The sequence below is a fragment of the Trifolium pratense genome, linkage group LG2 (genome assembly GCF_020283565.1).
Source record: "Trifolium pratense cultivar HEN17-A07 linkage group LG2, ARS_RC_1.1, whole genome shotgun sequence".
Lineage (NCBI taxonomy): Eukaryota > Viridiplantae > Streptophyta > Magnoliopsida > Fabales > Fabaceae > Trifolium > Trifolium pratense.
In genome coordinates, this window is record NC_060060.1 from 5,769,044 (window position 1) to 5,784,426 (window position 15,383).

General features: G+C 33.5%; 4 protein-coding genes across 6 annotated transcripts; 3 read left to right on the forward strand and 1 right to left on the reverse strand.

Moving 5' to 3' along the window:
* The first annotated feature begins 898 nt into the window (after nucleotides 1-898).
* On the forward strand, nucleotides 899-4,850 carry LOC123906563 (formate dehydrogenase 1, mitochondrial). Of its 3 annotated transcripts, none has more exons than XM_045956495.1 (7): nucleotides 899-1,010; nucleotides 1,163-1,267; nucleotides 2,377-2,548; nucleotides 2,767-3,307; nucleotides 3,589-3,713; nucleotides 3,866-3,978; nucleotides 4,568-4,850. In XM_045956495.1, the coding sequence occupies exons 2-7, from the start codon at nucleotides 1,163-1,165 to the stop codon at nucleotides 4,679-4,681; spliced, it is 1,170 nt and encodes a 389-aa protein (XP_045812451.1). In that variant the 5' UTR covers nucleotides 899-1,010; the 3' UTR covers nucleotides 4,682-4,850. The 3 variants fall into 3 exon arrangements, with proteins under 3 accessions (XP_045812451.1, XP_045812452.1, XP_045812453.1); XM_045956496.1 differs by having other exon boundaries at nucleotides 941-1,010; nucleotides 1,133-1,267; XM_045956497.1 differs by lacking the exon at nucleotides 899-1,010 and having other exon boundaries at nucleotides 1,032-1,196; nucleotides 1,233-1,267.
* Nucleotides 4,851-5,175: 325 nt separating this feature from the next.
* Nucleotides 5,176-8,604, reverse strand: LOC123906564 (photosystem I assembly factor PSA3, chloroplastic). Its single transcript, XM_045956498.1, has 3 exons — nucleotides 8,125-8,604; nucleotides 6,490-6,654; nucleotides 5,176-5,757 (listed from the first exon to the last, which is right to left on the reverse strand). Exons 1-3 carry the CDS (start codon nucleotides 8,524-8,526, stop codon nucleotides 5,440-5,442), a joined length of 885 nt encoding a protein of 294 aa, XP_045812454.1. The 5' UTR covers nucleotides 8,527-8,604; the 3' UTR covers nucleotides 5,176-5,439.
* Nucleotides 8,605-9,454: 850 nt separating this feature from the next.
* On the forward strand, nucleotides 9,455-11,898 carry LOC123904037 (putative F-box protein At5g62660). Its single transcript, XM_045953736.1, has 2 exons — nucleotides 9,455-9,469; nucleotides 10,620-11,898. The coding sequence occupies exons 1-2, from the start codon at nucleotides 9,455-9,457 to the stop codon at nucleotides 11,838-11,840; spliced, it is 1,236 nt and encodes a 411-aa protein (XP_045809692.1). The 3' UTR covers nucleotides 11,841-11,898.
* Nucleotides 11,899-13,356: 1,458 nt separating this feature from the next.
* Nucleotides 13,357-14,566, forward strand: LOC123906565 (putative F-box protein At3g16210). Its single transcript, XM_045956499.1, has 2 exons — nucleotides 13,357-13,923; nucleotides 13,961-14,566. The coding sequence occupies exons 1-2, from the start codon at nucleotides 13,357-13,359 to the stop codon at nucleotides 14,564-14,566; spliced, it is 1,173 nt and encodes a 390-aa protein (XP_045812455.1).
* Nucleotides 14,567-15,383: the final 817 nt, after the last annotated feature.

A 15,383-nucleotide genomic window follows, 5' to 3' on the forward strand; every position in this document is an offset into this window, starting at 1 on the left:
CAAAGTTACAAGTACAAAACATGCAAATACTTTATTGTCCAAAAAAATGCAAGTACAATATAATGATAAGAGTGACACATAGGAAATGAAAGTGACACTTACATAACACAACACAAGTCAATAACATTGTACTCCCTACTACTACTAATAATAGAAAACAAATTCTTTTTGATTTTCTCTAAATTTCATCTACTAGATATAGTTATATTTGAAATATGGTCGGACATTAACATTTTTTTGGTCGATATTTTGATTCATCATATTGTGATAAAATTCAGTTTATTTAAAAATAATTAATATGAAAAAATAGTCATAGATGATCCTCACATTTAAATAAACACACATAGGAAATGTGACGACCCCGTATTAGAATTCAAAATTTGGCATAAAAATGTCTGTCTCCCCATTCATTTCTATTTTAGTTTTTTTTTAAATAAATTAAAATTCTATTTTAAAATTGGATAAGGGAATATAATTCTAATCTCAATCTCTATATTTTCTTTTTGGAAAGGCTTAAGGATATAATTCGGACCTAAAACAAGTGGATATAATTAAAATTGCAATTTCTACATATATTACATGTAATATTTATACCAACCGAGTAATAAAGAAGTCACTAATTCTCATTCATTTATATTTTATTTTTTTTACTAAAAATATGTATTCATTTATTCAAATTGAAAATACGTCATTATTACAACGACATCATGAAAGTGCCTTCAAATATGATAAAATAAAAGTAACCAGAATCTTCATACTTTCGAATCAACAACGTTGATATCCAAGTCTTCGTCAAATCTATAATTAATTAAGGTAGATATGTCAATTTGAATCAACAAACGCATTACTAAAATGATGTGCAAGTCTCACATTTCTAGTTATTTCTCTCATATATGTGAGACTAAAAATTGGATTAGAATTTTGCAATTATTTATTTACACATTAAAAAGAGAGTAGAACTGAAAAGGGTAAAGCCTTCCTCAGCTCAGCAGGTTAAGTTGTTATAAGAGGTATGCTGCCTTTCACTATTCTGTCTGCACAAATATTTCTATATAAACCCCCCTCTTTACTCTTCACACTTCATCACTAACCATATTCTTCTTCTCCTTCTTCTTCTCTCTAATTGCTATAATTTCTTCACTTTCATTGAAATTGATTGAAGATGGCTATGAAACGTGCTGCTTCCACCTTGATCACTACTACTTCTTCAACGATTTCATCTCTTTCTTCATCTTCTGCTTCTTCCATCATCACCAGAAACCTTCATGTAAGCTCAATCATCTCTTCAATCATTAATTATTCATCTTAATCAATTATTAATCAATTATTAAGCTTTTGATTTGGTATCTATCAATTTTCCTTGCTCTTTGCTTGCATGCATCATCAATTCATGATCCGTGACATTCACGTGATGTCTCCCCCTTTTTCCTCTCACACTTGTCACATATAGAACTCATCAAACTTTTCTCTACTATGCCATTTTTCTTTTATTTTTTTATTATTTCTTTTATTTTTGTTTTGGGCTTTCATTAATGATTTGGACTTAGTTTTGCAACAAGCCCAGCCCAATTTTGTTTTGGGTTCCATTGTGGTACTGGTACTTAGCTTGCGGCCGAGCTGTGGATTACTGGACTCTTCCCCTGAAAACCAAATGGTTAATACCAAAATAAAAATATTTGTTGGTCATACTTTACTTGATTTCCAGACTCAAGTTTTCAGACTCGAGCGTGGTTGAATTGATTTATAAATATGAAATTATATGAAAAAGATATAAAGAATAATATAAGCTATTTTAAAAAAATTATAAGCTTGTGAGAAAAAATTATTACCAAATAGATATATTTATGTCATATGAGATTATAAACTCAAAGTTGGTTTGCCATATAAAGTACTAGTTTATTTATTTATTTTTACAATAAAAAATAAAGTAATAGTTAATTGGTCCATTAGTTGGTTAGTCTAAAAGTCGAACTCCGGATAACCAAGACAATATTTTTTTTATCAAAATAAGGGTGTGTGTGGATACATAGTTTAATTAAATCTAGAGGAGCTTGTATATAAGCCATTTGTATGATGAAAGAGGAAATGAGGGAAAATTTTTGCATAAGCTGGATAAACCTTCTATCTAGAAGAATTTATAAAATAAGCTAAAAACAGTTTACGGACATGTCATAATTGAAGTCTAGTCCAAATAAGTTCTTCTAAACCCCCTTTAAATTGATTTGGACATTTAGTCATATTTCACTATTTATCAGAAGATTGAAATTGTAAGTTTGTATGTTTGTTTTGTTTTTATGTTACTTCTACATATGTTTGTTTTGTTGTTTGGCTTTTCTTATTAATTGCCATGATTTTTTAATTTATTATTGAGAATAGGCCTCTGGCGGGAAGAAGAAGATTGTAGGTGTGTTCTACAAAGGCAATGAGTATGCTTCATCGAATCCTAATTTTGTGGGATGTGTTGAAGGAGGATTGGGTATACGCGAGTGGCTTGAATCACAAGGACATGAATACATTGTCACTGATGACAAAGAAGGACTCGATTCTGGTTAGCATTATGTTCAAAATGTCGTTTAATCTACAATAATAACACATGCCAAGTTATATTTAATTTTTTTCTTCAAAAAGTTATATTTAATTTCTTTTTCAACGAATGTTACATATTTGTTTGATATATATTTTTAGATTTTACCTTATGTTTTAAGAATAGAATATCTGACGTTTATGATTGCATTAACTTATGAGTACTTGTTGTCCTGTTACCAGTACTTGAGAAGCACATTCCTGATCTCCATGTCCTGATATCAACACCATTTCACCCTGCCTATGTCACCGCGGAAAGAATTAAGAAAGCTAAGAATTTAGAACTGCTTTTGACTGCCGGCATTGGTTCTGATCACATCGATCTCAATGCTGCGGCTGCTGCTGGTTTAACTGTCGCAGAGGTCACAGGAAGCAACACAGTGTCGGTTGCTGAGGATGAGCTCATGAGAATTCTCATTCTGACGAGGAATTTTGTGCCTGGTTACCATCAGGCTATTACCGGAGACTGGAATGTTGCTGGCATTGCACATAGGGCCTATGATCTTGAAGGAAAGACTGTTGGAACGGTTGGTGCTGGACGAATCGGGAAGCTTTTACTCCAAAGGCTGAAACCCTTTAACGTTAACCTTTTATATCATGATAGACTCAAGATAGAGCCTGAATTGGAGAAAGAACTTGGAGCTACATATGAAGAGGACCTTGATGCAATGCTGCCAAAGTGCGACATAATCGTTATCAACACCCCTCTCACTGAAAAGACAAGGTATAATTTTAGAATTGAGACAAGGTGTTTTATTCTAAGAATATTTGATTTCTTTGATCATTTCACATTAATGAGTGGTGATTGTTAGAACAACAGCCCTGTCAAAAGTAAACCGAGAAAACACGATATTTGATCACGGAGTTTGGCCAATTGTGGCTAAGTCTCCGACTGTAGAGTGATTGCAGTTCCTTTCTATTATTCAAGTCCAAGGTTACATATTACAACTTGTTTATACACTATAGTTCAGTTTTTGACGAAAGTTTTTTTTTTTATTGATTCAGAGGATTGTTTGACAAAAATAGAATTGCTAAGTTGAAGAAAGGTGTCTTGATTGTTAACAATGCTCGTGGAGCAATTATGGATACGCAAGCAGTTGCTGATGCTTGTTCTAGTGGACACATTGCAGGTAATTCTAAAACCTTATGACAACAAAATTGTATTTCCAAATAAAACATAAGTCTATTTTTGAAGTAATGTAACACATGAATTTTATTTATGTTTCCAAATAAAATATGAAACTGTGCTTGAAGTAATGTAACACTTGAGTTTCATCTATAGGTTACAGTGGTGATGTTTGGTTCCCACAACCAGCTCCAAAAGATCATCCATGGCGTTACATGCCAAACCATGCCATGACTCCTCATATCTCTGGAACCACCATTGATGCACAGGTAGTTTAACTTTAACAAAAATTACTTCATTGATCCTTTATCTTAATTTCTAGTTTCGAATTAGTCCTCTAATTTTTTTTTTATCAATTTAGTCTCACGTTCTTAATCGATACGTTGCACCATCTACTAGGAGAAATGCAAACATGTCATAGGAGGATTTGGATTGTCTGTAGTTAGCCATCCCACTTGTTCACGCGGTCAATACAAAAGTGGTTCTTGTATTGAGATTGGACAGTTTGGATTTCAGTGCAGATTTTGATTTATTTTTTAAAAAAAAATCTAAAATGTTGAGTGTGAAATCCGGACCGTCTGATCTTGAATCCAACAACAACTAATATATTGACTCCGTAGATGTGAGATCATGACTGCATCTGCATGCAATCCAAATTCGTCACAGGCACAATCTAGTGCACCAATTGTGACATGAATCAGAATCCAAAAAACTGTTGTAAAAAGCTAGCATCAGGCCAACATTGTTAATGTTTTAGAATTATTAGCATACCCTTTTTCTTTTGCCAAGTTCATTGACTACATATGCTCTATTTTTTGTGTGAAATACTGATAATGATGATAATTGAAACTTGTTCAGTTACGTTACGCTGCTGGGGTGAAAGATATGCTTGAGAGGCACTTTAAGGGTGAAGACTTTCCTGAACAGAACTACATTGTGAAGCAGGGTGAATTGGCAAGCCAATATCGGTGAATAAATTAGTTTCAAAGAGTTCTTGTGTGTCTTCTGTTTTTAATGCCAATGGATTATTACTAAATAAAGATTAATGCGGCATTGTAATAATATACTTGCTTTGTTGAGGTTAAAACTCAGTTTAATAAAACTGCAATGGACACAAGTTTGATTCTTGTGTTCTCCTGAATTTGAATGTACTAGTAATTAGTGTATGTCTGTGTGTGTGTTTGAGTCAAGCATTTAGTTACTCTTCTCTGAAGGTATATTTAAACAATTCAACCTTTGAGTTGAAAATATTTAAGGTTATTATCTATTTCAAAATGTATTTGTCATTTTTAACTAATTTGAATACTAAAATCACTGATTTTATGAAGTTTAAAGAGAACCAAATTTTAAATATTGTTTGGCAAGTTTCACAGCGAACCATCTTATTAGGTGGTCTATGGTGGGCTAGTACTTAAAAATTGTTTGAAATTTCAACCATGACTATTGCCGGCCACCAGCCTCGGAAGTAGAAGCTCACAACCTTCTTTTTAAGGAAAAACTGGATCACATGAATGTCTTAACAAATAAATTACATTTGAGATACTATTTTCTAGCTTTGTTTCACACATTGATGTTCCTACAACCCCACATTTCAATAGGGATATCAGAAACAAGAGAATACTATACATTTTTCTTCCCTATCAGTATCCAAAATGCTTAAACAACTTTATCTAGAAAATATAATTTCATTCAATGCATTATATGTCAAAAACAACACATGCTTCACTTATTTAAGTATCACTATTTTGTTTAAGAAAGTTAAGATCTTTCATTTGTATTTCAACAGCTTCTTTTGATAGAGGCTTGGCATCTGGAATATAATCCATACCTCCATCTTCTACTTTCTCTACCATGTCTTCAACTATGCGTCGAATCTCTTGTTTTTGAACTGATGGAAAAACAGCACCAAGTATCGTACGTAGTATTCTCTCGTCTTCTTCCTCTATAGGATCCTTTCCAAAGCAACAAACATAAATAGCATCAAGAGCTTTCTCGACTCGAACCTCCATTGGTACAACTGGAGGTGCACCCTTTTGTTTTGCCCTTCTCTATAGTGTTCAACATAAATTTTCCAGTTGTTAGGATAGGAGCATAAAGATAAACAACTTAGTTAAATGCCTATACCATAAATGTTTAACATATAAGTGCTTATGTATAAGCTACTTTTATGACAAAAAATAAAGTCAAACAGTTTTCATATAAGCTGTTTTCATAAGCTATCATTTGCGAGTTTATGGAAATAAAGTGAAAACAGCTTAAGGACATGTCATAAGTTGTTTCTATAAATTCGTCCAACTAGTTTCACAAGTGTTTATGTCAGTAGATATGTTCAAATAAGTTAATCCAAACAGACTATAAGTGCAAGAATGTCTGTCATGCATCTTGGAATTGCTTTTCAACTTCTCAATCTATTAAGTTGATTACATATAAAGTTTTTCATTATACTATGTCAACATGGTTGGTACTTGACATGTTGAGATTGAGATGCCTTGAATTTTGTTAATGGACCGTGCCAGAATTGTAATTCGACACGATATTTTGGCGCTCGACTAGAGGGATTAGTCTTGGTTGCACACAGAGATGCCCAGTTTACACTAAAAAATCATGTTTGAACAAAACCAACAAATTGTGCTTCTCACAAAACTAAGGTTTTGAATGTGCGTATAACCATGTAAGAATGTACAGACAACAGAAACATGCTATTACTACTGATATAGTTTCTTTTCAAATCCAACATGATAATAAAACTGAGTAAAGCTTTTAGAGATGGAAAAACCAACCTCTCTTGCTTCATCCATCATGGCTATGAAAGTTTCTTCTTCAAATTCAATGTCGTTCGAGATTCTAAGCCTTGCAACACCTTCCAAAATCTCCTCAGTTTTAAGAAGACCTGCACCAATAGCTGCTAGCCAACAGCATAACAGAACATACAGAGGCTCCCCTGGCTACACACATCAAATACTGAGTTAGATGCAAATTTCGATCATGGGTTGGTAGCATATAAATATAATCTGTTAAGAATTGAAACCAGTGATGAAAACTGGTTGCAGCAGAAATTCCATTTACGAAAATTGAATAAGCGAAAAAAATGGAAAGAGGAAGAATGCAAGATTTATCGAGGTTTGCAGCAATTGTCTCCTACGTTCTCGCTGGCTATAGTTTTTCATTTCATGATCAAATTATGCAGAGTTACAAGAATTTCGCAGCTCGAGATGAGAAATCCCTCTAATGCTCACTGATTTCTCTTCATGATCATGTAAACACTCACAAGTTGTTATGCTATCAACTCGCATTAAGCTATAACCTATATAGCTACTACCCGACCCAATTCTACTATATTCGGTTTCAACTAGCCACTGACTGTAACAGAAAACACATCATAAGGTAGCTATCACATTAGCTTTACATTTTAGGCATAGACTAATTTAGCTAATTGAAACATTTGATGATTGACATTGATTCCACATAATCATTGCCATATACGCCAACATTAATAAACTATCAATCAAAAGGTTACAAAAATAGGATTTTGAGCATCAAACCAACCTCATTTATGTATTTAACTATAAGAAAACGAAGACACAAAATTTGATCATAGGGTGGTAACTAAATTAATCATTGCCAAATGCCAACCATATGAAATTATAAGAATTTTAAGCACAAAATAACCTCATAAATTTAACTATAAGAAAACACCCAAACTGCAAAAAATTCATCATGGTGTGTGTTAGAATACCAATCCGGCTCTAACATAAGTACAAGAATATAACGATTGATCAGGAAACTCGGTCGATTGTGCCTACATTTCCGACAGCAGAGCGACTATTATACTTTTCTATTATGCCATGATTCATGGTTAGAGACTAGAGAGTACAAAACTTTGTTTAAATTCTACGATCCAGTTAACAAATTTACCCCTGAATCGTGCCACAGGAGTTTCGCCCCCGCCCCCACACACAAAACTTTGTTTAAATTCTACGGTCAAGTTTACATGTTTACCCCCGAATCGTACCACAGGGTTTCGCCCCACGCACCCCTAACCCTCCTATTCGTAACTCAACAAACGAATAGACCACTTAATAGCAAATGTAAGCCATAATCAACAGGTTGGCAGCTAAACAATTTATTCATTTCCAATCATAATCTGTCAATTATAAGGTTGCAAAGATACAATTTTGAGCACGAAACCAATCTCATTTATGTGTCTAACTATTAAAAAAAAAAATGCAAAATTTGAACATGGGTTAGTAGCTAAACAATTTATTACTAAATAATACCAACCTTAATCAAATTATAAGGCTACACAAAGATAGAATTTTGAACACAAAATCAACCTCAAAGGTAAAAAATTTCGCCATAGAAAACAAAAAAATGCAACAATTAATAAAAGGGTATAAGCAAAAAAGATTAATTACCTTTCCTCTACGAGCTTGAAACTGATAAAAAGCAGTAGAATCATTAGCAGTACAATTCTTACCAACCCTTCTTCTAAACTCAGCAAAATCAATAAGATCATTACCAACACCACCTTCATCACTCATAATCCTAGCTAAAAGACCAACAACAGGAAGAGCACCAATAACTTTGTTAGCAATATTTGAGAAGGAATTTGGATTCTCCATGTAAGCTTTAATGGTGAAGTGTGTAGTTGTAGCTTTTGAGATATGCTTTGTTTGGCGATGAACATGGTGGTGACTATGGAAAAGAAGTGATGATGAAGATGGTGATGTGAGTTTGGAGAATGATGAGAGATTGAAGAAATGAGAATAAGGTGAAGAAGAAGAAGAAGATGATGTGAAATTTGAAAGTACAACCATTGTTTGAAGACAGTGTTAAGAGGTTTTTGGAGGTTTTATCTGTCTGTTTTGAGGTTGTTTCTTGACCTCTTGTTTATATATGTTATGTTATCCTGTTGGTTGGATCGACCATTTGTTTCATTTCATAGTTAAAACTCTATGTTGGAATAATTTTTGTTCTATAGTCGGATAAATTTTATGCATAGTAAAAATATAAAGTTATTTCTTTTTATAAGAAAATATATATATTCACTTTACAAGAATAATTTTATCATTTACCGAAGAAAAAAAAAAGAATAACTTTAATCATTTAAATATAACATGTATCTTATCATATAAATATTAAGGGTGCACCAAATACGGGATATGATAGAATAATGTTATCATATTTTTATCCAGCTTCTTATCCTATCAAAAACTTCCCTAGCACAGCGAGCACAGTCCACAAAGAAAGCAGTAATCTATGAGCAATTCAGAGCTCAATCACCAACTGCATCCTATGAAGCACGACACAAACACCGATAAAATTTTGAGAAAATGATGTAATTACACACTAACACATATCGGACACCGGGACACACCTCCGACCAGAACACGTGATCTGAAACAAAACCATATAACACGTATCCACAGTATATTTCCACAATCATTCTCAAATCAATGCAAACAATGTGTGCCATTAACACTACCAAAACCAAACATAAGAATACAATCATGGTCTTCTTCCGATGAATTTAACCAATCTAATTTAACTTTATTCTCAAACTTTTCACCAGAAAAATAATAGAAAACTTCTTCATCGTTTTCATCAGCCCTTAAAATGAGAGATGATGGATCACTATAAGATAATAATTTGTTATGAAACATGTTGATGAAATGATGATTTTCAAATAAAAGAGACCATGATTTAGGAACACATTGTTAAGAGGTAACTTTGATAGAATTGAGAATGGAATTTCATCAGGTATGTACTTACTCACCTTTTTGTCTGTAGCAGCAACCATTGATTTGCTCATTGAACGAAGAGGGTATGTCAGTGAAGTGTTTGAGACGCAACAGTAGTATTGAAACAAGCAGGTTGAAACTAGTATTTGGTAGTAGTTGAAATAGTTTAAAAATATGAAATCACATAAAAAAAAATGGTTGATTAATATTATTTAATTTTTTTCTCAAAAAAATTAACATTATTATTTAAACCAAGACGACATGGGTTCGATTCCAGCAGTGTTAAAACTCTTCGGAAAAGTTTGACAGCCAATTGAATTTCACAAGGCTCGAGGATTAGCCTCTGCAGTTGCGCGCAGAGGTGACCCGATTTACACCAAAACTAAGACGACATGGTCACATGGGTAAATTTTCTAAGTAAGATGACATGGGTAAAAGAGAAAAAATGATAAGCTAACCGATTAAATTTATAATATTCAATAAAATTAGCGGTTGAAGGATATATAATTTTATTGAATATTATAAATTTAATCAATATTTAATTGTTTTATTCAAGTAAGATGATACAAGTAAAATCGATAAAAAAACATGATAAAATATAATCTAATTGAATTACTTTATCAAAATATACTATAACTTATTATAAATTCATGATATATACTCCATGAATATTAGAAGCTAACCTAAAAATTGTGTATTGTCAAACATATCCTAAAAAGACACGGGTATTGGGTTCGAGCTCCGCTAGGTAGTACTCTTGGAGGAAAGCAAATGTAATTACTTTTGTAATTGTTCTAAGAGCTAAAGTTTTTGCTGGCTTGAACTGGGAGATCATCCCTTGTTCTAAATTTTCTTCATAAAAAAATATAAAATGTGTATTGTCAAACAAACCCTAAATTTTATTTTATTTTTTCAAGACCCTAATTTTTTTGGGTTTCACCAATCAGTATCTAGCTCAGTGGACCACATAATCTGGTTCGGGGTCGGTTTTGGGATCAAGTGGTTTCAGCCTCTTCCTGATTCCAATTACGGAGGATTGAACTATGATTCTTCGTACCAAGTCCAAGTCAACTAACTATCGGTTAAAACCCTAAATTTTATTACATGGTTATTTAAACAAAACAATTTCGGCCATCACTATTGCGACCTACACTTTAGTAGGGGTTTAGCATTGCATTTTGCAAAAGCGATCAATGGCTTCTACAAACGAAAAGGTAATAAGCAGCTACATACCTGATGAAATTTCTTACTCAATTCTATCAAAGTTACCTCTTAAATCTTTGAAGCGATTTAAATGTGTTCAAAAATCATGGTCTCTCTTATGTGAAAATCATCACTTCATGAACATGTTCCTTAACAGGTTCTTATCTTACAATGATCCAACATCTCTCATCCTTTTAAGGGTTCTTGAAAACATAAATGTTACCTGTGAAGAAATTTTCTATTCTTTTTCTGGTGAGAGGTTTGAGAATAAGGTTAAATTAGATTGGTCAAGTTCACTTGAAAACCATTTTGAAATTACTGGTCTGTTTGGTCAACATCTTAATGGCACACTTTGTCTCTACGGGGATTATGGCGAAATTGTATTGTTGAACCCAACTACCCAAACAATGAAGCCTCTTCCTGCCAGTGAGGCACAGTCAGTTGAGTTGTCTATCCCAGATGAGGCTTTTGGTTACGTTGATTTACAGGTTGAGTATTGTTTGGTTCACGGATTTGGTTATGAGCCTGTTATAAATGACTATAAGGTCATTCGGATTTTAATATATAATTTACAATCATCAGCTCAATCTGATGCAGACTGGTTGAGTGACACAAATTTTAATCCTATATGGGAGATATATAGCCTAAGAAGTAACTCGTGGAGGAAACTTCATGTTAACATGCCGTATACATGGGAATGTACTGACGGCGCCCAAGTTTACATGGATGGAGTGTGTCATTGGTTTTGTCGAAGTTATAGAAACGTTGGACCATGTTTGGTATCGTTTTACTTGAGAAATGAGGAGTTCTTGGTAACACTGATACCCTCGGACATAGATAATTGTTTTGATTTTGATGTTCAACCATCATGGATAAACTTAGCGGTGTTAAATGAGTATATTGCATTGATCTCATATCATAAAGAGACGACTACTTTTCACATATCAATTTTGAGTGAATTTGGTATGAAGGAATCATGGACTAAACTCTTAATTGTTGGACCATTGTCTTGCGTTCAATGTCCTATTAAAGTTGGGACAAAAGGAGAAATATTCTTCATAAGAAAAGATGCAGAACTAGTTTGGCTTGATTTAAGTACCCAAATGATTGCGGAGGTTGGTTACAAAGAAAGAGAGGCTCGTATTACTGAGATAATAGTATACAAGGAAAGCATTCTTCCAAATTGAGGGAATAAGTAATTAATTGTTTTTCTTGTTTTCACCAAGACCTCCAAGTTTACTCTATTTCAGTAATTATTGGGATTTTTCCTTGTTTACTCTATTTCTATTTGCAAATTAATTTAATTTATGTATCAATGAAATGATTGACATTTTGCCCTTATTGAATGATCTCTTTTATGTTGAAATAACTTCTATATGAAGAAATAATATAATTTGAACTTTTACTACATTCTGCCAATGATATGTATCCCTATGTTTAACTTTCTGCTTTGTATTTTCTTTTGCATTCCATATCCAAATTAATAAAATGGGCCTGGTGAAGCTTGGTTCAAATAAACAATCTTCTTCACATGGCCCTTACTACTAAGAATGATATCAGTTTCAGCAAATTCAGACAAAACTGGTAGTTTATTTTGAATTCCATTACGATTTTTGTCATGTCAAATCTTACGGATCAGGTGGTCTTGGACCGGATGGTCTCTTTTAAGTCTCCCAATGTAGTTTCTTTGTTACTAAATTATGTTTTTTCGCTATACCTGACCATACCTTCCAACGAGATTTTGGTTTTGTCTGATAACGTCATATAATAAGCATAAATTTGTGTTTTTGTTGTTATTTTTAATTCTTACAGATTGATTTTAGATATCTTTTAAGTGTCACTTTGAGAATTTGTGCTTCCATCTTCTTGGAATTCAGAACATTAGCAATTTACTATGAAGTTTGTGGAATGTCATTTGAAACTAAGACGCTGTTAATTTAATTTATATCTGTTTTGTTCTAACTGCTCTCGATTGTTGTTCACAAAGATAGTCGAAGTGCACGTGCATTTTCAACGTACACATCAGAAGGTATGTTTCTTGGCAGCTCCGTGTGGGTTTATTTTTATAATCATTGTGGGATTATGGGAAATGTAAAGGAGTGAATGGAAAGGAAATAAGAACATGTATCATTGTGCTGATTGTGTTTGTGCGAAGACAAGGTTTGTTGTTAAGGTGCTGAATGATTGTAGAAATATACTACGATGGATGCATCTTATATGGTTTTGTTTTGAGGAACTTATTTGGTACTGGTATTGAGACTGAGAGACGAGCAATCAAATACTGATGGAAGACACGCAGTACTCACATCCTTGCTGTCTGAGGTGGAAATAGTGCTTTGCTTTGCAGCCTGCAAGCTGCATTCATTGATACTGGAGCTGTGATGGTAGGGGCATTAAACGACGGAAATATTGGTCTGCTGAGAATAGAAGAAATATGGCTGTATCACGCTACAACAGAACTCAGACTGCTATGATTTCGAGGATTTTGATGAATAAGCTTTTATTTAAAGTCTCTATCATGAACTCAGAAATATGGTCTTTTATTTAAACAAAAAAATAAAGTCTCTATCATGAAAACCTATATAAGGTAGAAATTAGAAACCTAAATAAAGTCTCTCTGCTTCATATGATACTTTTCTCTTGCAACCAAAACCCTAGCAACTTCAAAACTAGGGTTTTGTTTTGCATTGCAATTTGCAAGCTATGGTGAAGAAATCACTGGCTGTGACAAACGAAAAGGTGAGCAAGTATATACCCGAAGAAATTTCCTTCTCAATTCTATCAAAGTTGCCCGTTAAATCTTTGAAGCGATTTCAATGTGTTCGAAAATCATGGTCTCTTTTATTTGAAAATCATTACTTCATGAACATGCTCCGTAATAATTTCTTATCTTATTCCGACCCAGCATCTCTCATGGTAAGGGTTGCTGAAAACAAAAAACAAGTTTTCTATCACTTTTATGGTGAAAAGTACGAGAATAAGGTTAAATTAGATTGGTTAAATTCATCTGAAGAAGTCGATAATTGTAGTTCTATGTTTGGTTTTGGGAGTGTTAATGGCACACTTTGTCTCAAGGGATATGTTAATTTTGGCCAAATTGTATTGTGGAACCCAACTACCCAAACAATCAAGGTCCTTCCTCCCAGTGAGGCTGAATTGTCTATCCCTGATAATGCTGGAGATTATGCTGATGTTTGTGTTTTGTCTTATCTTCATGGATTTGGTTATGACCATGTTAGAAATGACTATAAGGTCATTCGGTATGTGGATGTTTTTATAGAATCAGATCAGTAGGTGAATACATGAGGACCTCGAAGAAATTATGTCTTTAGGCGGGATGACAGACACAAAGTTTGGTAACTCATGGGAGATATATAGCCTAAGAAGTAAATCGTGGAGGAAACTTGATGTGGACATGCCGAATTCATTTCTATCTTACGGCACCAAAGCCTACATGGATGGAGTGTGTCATTGGGTGTGTAAAACTGATAGCACGGTTGAATCATGTTTGGTATCATTTTACTTGAGCAATGAGACGTTCTTCATAACACCCTTACCCTCAGACATAGATTATGGTTTTGATGTTAAAGAACCATGGATAAAATTAGCGGTGTTAAATGGGTCCATTGCATTGATCTCATATTATAAAGAGACGACTACTTTTCACATAACAATTTTGGGTGAATTTGGTACAAAGGAATTGTGGACTAAACTCTTAATTGTTGGACCATTGTCTTGTGTTGAGCGTCCTATTGATGGAGTGGGGAGAAAGGGAGAAATATTCTTCATAAGAAAAGATAATGAACTAGTTTGGCTTGATTTAAGTACCCAAATGATTGCGGAGCTTGGTTACAAAGTAATGAATCCTCACATTAGGATACTAACATACAAGGATGGCATTCTTCCAATTTAAAGAATAAGTAATTAATTGTTTTTCTTGTTTTCACCAAGACCTCCCAAGTTTACTCTATTTCAATTGGCAAACTAATTTGGTTTGTGTATCGATGAAATGATTGACATTTTGCCTATATGGAATGGCCTCTAGTTTTATGTTGAAATAACTTCTATATGAAAACCTTGAACTTTTATTACATTGTGCCAGCAATATGTATCCAATATGTTTAATTTTCTTTTGCATTCCAAATCCAGATTAATATTATGGGGGCTTTGTTGAAGCTTGTTGGTTTAGTTCAACCAAACTAATCTTCTACATGTCGCCTTTACTGCAAAGAATGATATCAGTTTCAGAAATTCACACGAAACTGGTAGTTTATTTTGAATTCGATTATGATTTTCGTCTCGTCAAATCTCACGGTTCACGTGAGGTCTTAGATTGGATGGTCCCTATGAATTTCCCAATCTACTTCTAAGTTTCTCAATGTAGTTTCTTCGTCATTCAATTATGTTGTTCGATGTACTGCTCTTTTCAATTATGTTATTTGAGTGATTTTGGTACAGATTTAATTTAGGTAACTTGTTGTATGTGTCACTTTGAGCTTGGTTCAACCTTCATGGTACCGAAGTACAGACATCCTCGTGTTCTGAATTGAGGAAATAGTAGCTGCATTGTGTAGATATATGTAAGACAGTGACTCAAAATCTTGTGATACTGTGAAGTTGGTGGAATGTCATTTGAAACTAAGACGCCGTTACTTTAATTTAAATGTCATTTATTTCTGTTTTTTTCTAACTCCTCTAGATCGTTGTTCACAACGATAGTACAAGAGGGA